This window comes from Contarinia nasturtii, unplaced genomic scaffold (genome assembly GCF_009176525.2).
Source record: "Contarinia nasturtii isolate CC-2019 unplaced genomic scaffold, AAFC_CNas_1.1 Cnas_scaffold_2320, whole genome shotgun sequence".
Lineage (NCBI taxonomy): Eukaryota > Metazoa > Arthropoda > Insecta > Diptera > Cecidomyiidae > Contarinia > Contarinia nasturtii.
This window is the reverse complement of record NW_022199643.1, coordinates 230-6977: the sequence shown is the minus strand read 5'-3', so window position 1 is coordinate 6977 and position 6748 is coordinate 230. Positions and strand designations below refer to the sequence as shown.

At 33.8% G+C, this 6748-nt stretch overlaps 1 protein-coding gene across 2 annotated transcripts; it reads left to right on the top strand.

Moving 5' to 3' along the window:
• The first annotated feature begins 225 nt into the window (after positions 1–225).
• LOC116348189 lies at positions 226–1068 on the top strand. Of its 2 annotated transcripts, none has more exons than XM_031779102.1 (5): positions 226–506; positions 571–594; positions 656–684; positions 764–796; positions 870–1068. In XM_031779102.1, the coding sequence occupies exons 1-5, from the start codon at positions 295–297 to the stop codon at positions 875–877; spliced, it is 306 nt and encodes a 101-aa protein (XP_031634962.1). In that variant the 5' UTR covers positions 226–294; the 3' UTR covers positions 878–1068. The 2 variants fall into 2 exon arrangements, with proteins under 2 accessions (XP_031634962.1, XP_031634963.1); XM_031779103.1 differs by having other exon boundaries at positions 729–796.
• Positions 1069–6748: the final 5680 nt, after the last annotated feature.

The following is a 6748-nucleotide window of genomic DNA, read 5'->3' as shown; positions in this document are numbered from 1 at the left end:
GTTAATATCTAGCAATGAAGCTGAACAGTTATTAATTCATTTTACAAATTTCATTTCGCATATGCGATTATTACTGTTGCGTCATTCGTCGATTCTCATATATAGGTCAATGCTGAAACGCCAACATATTGCAATTGCATTTAATATCTTTTGTCATTGAAGGACTTGAATTTGTAATTAAAAATTAGACACACCGAAAACAGTATAAAATGTCATCGGAAAATGTTCAAATTCATCAAAGTTGATTCGATCTCAATAGATTTGTCTTGAATTACATTTACAAAGATTTGAAAAATGTCGGCAAAAGTATTTTGCATTTTATTTCCTCTGATATGTTTCCTATATTTGATAACTCCAACAATGTCTCAAATGGTGAGTAGTACTTATGGTGGCTGGAGCAACGATCCTGGTTTCGCGAGTGGCATGAAAAATATGCTGGACTATCTGAAAAATTACACTCATAGTGGATACGGCCCAGTTGGGAATGGGTTTACCGGTTCAATGCAGTGAGTATGACTCTCTCGAAATAAACAAACTTGATTTGATCAAATTTTCTTTTTATATTCATAGCGTTGCCATGCCACAGTTTGGACCGTGAGTATATTTATTTTTATCGAATTTAAAATTATAAAAAGTGATACATTTTCAATTTCAGAGCAAAACCGGCGGGTGGAAAGGCTGCAGGTTAGTTTTATTTGAATGGAAATCTTACTGATTATCAATAAAAGGTGCACTGTATCCTTTAATGTTTTTTCGGTTTTAGGTGGTGGTGGAGGCGACAGTGGCGATGGTGGTGGTAATAAGGATTTAATTTTTTTATTGTATTAGACTCAATCCATGACTTTATTCCGTGACTTTTCTTCAAATAGATGGGTAGAGATTTCATGGCATCGTTTTGCTGCCGACAGTACTGAAAATATGATGAAACTCAAGAACCCATTCATTCTATTGCTGGATTTAAGAGCGATATTTCTGAAAATGAGTGGATTTCAATTTTCATGATATTTTCAAAGTAAATTTTTGTAACACTTAACTTAAACACATTTTTGTAAAAATGTCTTCAGTATACGCCAATAAAAATGGATATTTTTAATATATGAAAATATATTTTTTTTGTTTAAATCACTGTTTTTCGTCATTGTCACAAGCAAATGTTCAATTTTTTTCGAAAAACTTAGCGAGTGCAAAAATTATCAGGGCATATCATCAACTAACATCTTCAACACTAATGAATCCAGCTAGGTATTTTACTAGGTATTTTAGCAGTTAAATAGAACATTTTGATTTTGAGGCAACAAACATTTGTCACACCAGCATTAAACTCTGAATTTAGACAAATATTTTAGTATTTTTGATGTCCAAATTCATAGAAACACCTTGTTACCACCAATCGTTATTATAACAAAATCGAAATATATTTATTTAGCTGCTAAAATATCTGACTGAATTCTAGCCTAGCATATAAAGAGAAGTGTTTTCAAATCATTCTTGTGCTGTAATTGAGGTATGAACTGTCAACAGTATTTCCACAAAAAATGAGTTCATATCTCTCTTCATTTGTTAAGTTCAACATTTGACATTTAGTCATTTTGATATTTTTTTAAAAACTGAAAAAATCCAAAATCATGTTGAGATTAGGTATCTCACAAAAGATTGTATAGCATCAAACCATTTCAATCACTTCTTGCGTGTAATTTATGGTCACTCTTCTCCATCGTATACCATAGTCAAAGAATAAGAAAAATCTTAATAGTTGTGCAGAGACTTGATGAATGTTGACTCTCACACTTTTGTGACAATAGTGAAAACAGTTCTAGATCTGATGGCCAAAATCCAAGTGTAGTTCATGAAATATTTCAAATGCCCAACAGTACGTTAGCTGCGACCCTCAGCATCACAGCAGAAAGTGTCTTCAATATATCACACGAAAAACGTTACTTGGAGAACGTTTGTTCTCGATCATTCGAAAAGCCTTTGATATTTTTTTGACAGATGATCACATTTCTCTTTGTGATTGATTACTCAAGCTTCTGGAATGTAGCCAGACAATACATTGAACTAACTGGTCAGTTGAGCTGACAGCACGTTAGCCAGCTAAATGGACTAAAACAATAGAAGTTATTGTTATAATGAACAATCACTTCTATTAAAACAAGTCAAGTGATTCATCATTAAAACAATAACGTCTATTGTTTTAGCTCATTTAGCTGGCTAACGTACTGTCAGCTCAACTGACCAGTTAGTTCAATATATTATCTGAATGTAGCGAATAAATCAATAGTAGTTGGTAATGAAGCCTGGTTCTAGTACTACAAATCAAAGACCAAGGCGATGAGAATGTATTATTATACAGTGGTGGCAAGGCGTCAATAGAAAGTCGCCTCCAAACAGATGATTTCCAACATATGACTTTCGTTTCTGGGATACAAATGGTATATTAATGATTGGCTTGTCACCAAAAATACTATGGTCTTGGGTCTGTACCACGCTCAATAGATGTATGGATTGCGTTATGCAGTAGAAGTAAAATATTGTTTTCTTCTGACGAGAAAATTTGTCTTCGCATGACAGCTCGCAAGTGAATATTTGGAAAAGCATTGTCACCACCTGAATCTTGATTCAAATTCACCATCTATTGCATTTATTGGGGCCGGCCTCTAGCTAGTATTTCCACTTTTCAAATATGAAAAATGTCTCAATAGAAAAATGCGGTGCTCGATTTTATAAAAATTTCCAAGGATTTCGAGGTGATGACCAATTGACTAACGTAGAAAACTCTCAATAAGAGATATCAACCTAATTTTTTGTGACGACACATTTGAAGGTTCATAACTCAATTACAGCACAAGAATGATTTGAAAACACTTCTCTTATATGCTAGGCTAGAAACTTTTCCCTCCCCCTGTATATGTTTGTTTTGTTCTCGAAAAGTCGATCAACTGTAAGGATGGTGTGGCATTCTCTGGCTTACTCGACACATTTGATACCAAGGCTAGCAGTTGGGGAATCAAAATAAAATTAAAATTAAGCTTCATACGAGGGTCACTATTTAAGTTTTTTCAAAAACATATATAAGACAATGGGGTTTCATCGAAAATGGTTTTATTGTTTTTCAAAATATTCGCCATGATGATCAATACACTTGCATTCATGCCACTCCGAAAGTGATATCTCCAAAACGTGTGTTTTGAACGCATCAACTGCTTCTTCGGGCGATGAAAATCGTTGACCACGCAGTTTATTCTTCACGCTCGGGAATAAAAAGAAATCGTTGGGTGCCAAATCAGGACTGTACGGCGGATGACCCATTAAATCGATCTTTTGACCGGTCAAATAATCGACTGTTTGATGAGATGTGTGAGAGCTCGCATTATCATGATGAAGAATTATTTTGCGACGGCGGTTGTTTTTTCTTATTTCATCAAACACTTCGGGCAAACAAATGGTGGTGTACCAATCAGAATTGACGGTCTTACGAGCCTCTAGTGGAACTGTTGCCACATGACCACTTATCGCGAAAAAACAGGCGACCATTTGCTTCGCAACACTTCGAGCTCGAACAACTTTTGTTGGGTTATCTTCACTTTGAAAGACCCATACAGTCGACTGCTGTTTAGTTTCGGGCTCATACGCGTAGATCCATGATTTGCCACCAGTGACGATAAAATACACGGATTTTGAAACACCACGATTGAATTTCTTGAGCATTTGTTTACACCAATCGACACGAGCCTTTTTTTGAGCGATTGTCAAATTATGTGGTATCCAACGAGAGCAAATCTTTCTGACAGCTAAATGTTCATGTAAAATCTTAAATACGCTGGTCGCACTAATGCCCAGGGATGCCTCAATCTCGTGATATGTTACATGACGATCTTCCATTATCATATTTCTGACAGCATCGATGTTTTCTGGTACAACAACTGATTTTGGACGACCTTCGCGGAACTCGTCGATGAGCGATAGGCGACCGCGCTTGAATTCGTTGTACCAATTATAAATTGTCCGAAGACTTGGTACTTCATCGCCAAAGGCCAAATGAAGTTGATCAAAACACTGTTGTTGTGATACACCCAATCGAAAGTGGAAAAAAATAATCGCTCGAAAATTTTCACGAGTAAAATTCATTTTTTGGCTGAGACGCAATTTACATGTTACGGTAAACAATACAAATAACGATCGAATGACAAAACGTTCTGAGAACGTTTATGCTACAAAATGTTAAACTTAACGAATATGACAATGGTTTGCATCGGGCAATACTAAAACATACATATTGAAGAAACTTAAATAGTCGCCTACGTACTTGGCATTACCGACGATATTGAAGAAATTGAGTCCTCTTCCCATTTTTGGAGGACTTTGTTAACACGAAAACAAGAGAAATGTTAGTTGATAAAATTCCAGGATATATGACAGTAGACGGATATTTTGTTCATAGATTTTTGCGCGTGGAATTTATTGAAAAGGTTAATTTAAAAAGGGACGATTTTAGCAAACAATATTTAAAATTTCGTTCGAAAATTGTTCACAAATCGCCCAAGATGGCAGACAATATTGACTATGAAAGTTCGTTCAAAAATTGGTTACGTAATCTAACCGACGTGAAACATATGGAAAAAGTCAAAAGTACTTTGGGTTCTATGAAAACTGATTTCGATCAATTGAATGAAAAGTTTAAAAAATAAATGAAAGAGATTAATGTAGATAGGTCGAATATTGGAAAAGATGTTCAAAAAACAAAATTTCAGGATATTTGAGAAATGACAAACGTTTTCCAACTTTAAGGGCATAGTTCGTTGTCACTTGACTATTTTGCTAACTTGGTATATAGAGTAGACTGATTGTGAAACTGAAAAATATTATAAAAACTCTGGAGGAATATAGCAAAAAACGTATTGTTATGAGGTAAAAAAAATATAAATATTGCTGGATTATGGGGATTCGAAGAGAAAATAAAAAATAATAAATTATTTAAATTTATCCCGCGATGCATATTGCATAATATAACATCAATCGATTTTTTAATATCTTGTATGGAAGGTTATATTTTAATGAAAAAAATAATAAATGCTTCTTTTTTTAATTTACCTTATCACATGATAAAATTCATATTTTATTCTGAACTTTCAATGCCACAACCATGGTCATTTGTTCGATATAATATTTTCATTACATCAGCATTATTGCTATTTTAGCAATGAAAATATATTATGACTCCAGTAATAAGATGACATTTTCGCAAAATATTCGCTATAAGTCAATTCTTAATTTTCTAGAGAATATTTAGCATTGACACCGATTTGGAAACTCAAATAAATGGATTTCAATATGTACCAAAAACTAATAAAACCCTTCAATCACCTTGTTTTGTAAAAGTAAAAGCATAATATTTTCAGCCAAATTTCATGTCGTATATGCAAATATTACTATGTTCTCATATATAGGTCTAAAACGATAACGAAAAAAAAATTGCATTTTATATCTTTTGTCATCGAAGGACTTGAATTTGTAAATAAAAATTAGACACACCGAAAACAGTATAAAATACCATCGGAAATTGTCCAAATTCATCAAAGTTGATTCGATCTCAATAGATTTGTCTTGAATTACATTTGCAAAGATTTGAAAAATGTCGGCAAAAGTATTTTGCATTTTATTTCCTCTGATATGTTTCCTATATTTGATAACTCCAACAATGTCTCAAATGGTGAGTAGCACTTATGGTGACTGGAGCAACGATCCTGGTTTCGCGAGCGGCATGAAAAATATGCTGGACGTTATAAAAAAATTTATGCATTCCGGATACGGCCCAGTTGGGAATGGGTTTACCGGTTCAATGCAGTGAGTATGACTCTCTCGAAATAAAAAAACTTGATTTGATCAAATTTTCTTTTTATATTCATAGCGCTGCTATGCCAGAGTTTGGACCGTGAGTATTTGAATTCCGTTGTTTTTTTGAATTTTTCATTATCAATCTTTCTTGAAAATTAAAAATGCATTTTAAATTTCAGCGCAAAACCGGCAGGTGGAAAGGCTGCAGGTTAGTTTTGTTTGAATGGAAATCTTACTGATTATCAATAATATACAAAGCGCGACGATGACAAGCAACTTTGACAGTGGCGCCATGGTGCGGTTGCCGGCGAAACTAAAAAAATGGCACAAATTTCGATCAATTACATGAACAGTTTAAGCAAGAAATAACACTTATAAATGAGGAAAGAGCGAATAATCGTGGGGATGTTATTGAAGTTAACAAATTGATGACTGATATTTTGAAAGCAACAAATGACCTACAAATGCATGTGCCAGTTGATCAACTTCCAAATTTAGTGACAAAGTGGCCAGATTGAGAAAACAACTGATTAAAAAGGTGGAATATGCTACTTCAACTTTGAACGAGTATAATAAAAAACGCGTCGTATGGGCAGAGTTTTTAATTGGATCGAGAGATACTCTTGCATCTCAAGCCAAAGCAGTGACATTGAAAAATGGTGCTCATGGTTTTAATAATAATGGCTAATCATTTCAAGACACCAAATAGATGTGTCTGCTGAATGCATGAATGAAATATTTATATTGTGAATGTAATTGAATTCACACATGAGCCAAACTTAGACACTTAAACTGTGATATCCATTCATTTGTTGCTATAATAATAAATTTATGCTTAAGTTCATTAAAATTGTTGACTATTAATATTAAATTGACACATATTCAACAAATGATAATACAGTACATTACTTTC

What these genes read in the sequence shown, in the direction of transcription:
- LOC116348189 (XM_031779102.1), top strand. Translation starts at nt 295, where the DNA reads ATGTCGGCAAAAGTATTTTGCATTTTATTTCCTCTGATATGTTTCCTA. An exon ending in GGGTTTACCGGTTCAATGCA is followed by an intron (nt 507 to 570) that starts GTGAGTATGACT and finishes TTATATTCATAG; the next exon opens with CGTTGCCATGCCACAGTTTG. An exon ending in GCCATGCCACAGTTTGGACC is followed by an intron (nt 595 to 655) that starts GTGAGTATATTT and finishes TTTCAATTTCAG; the next exon opens with AGCAAAACCGGCGGGTGGAA.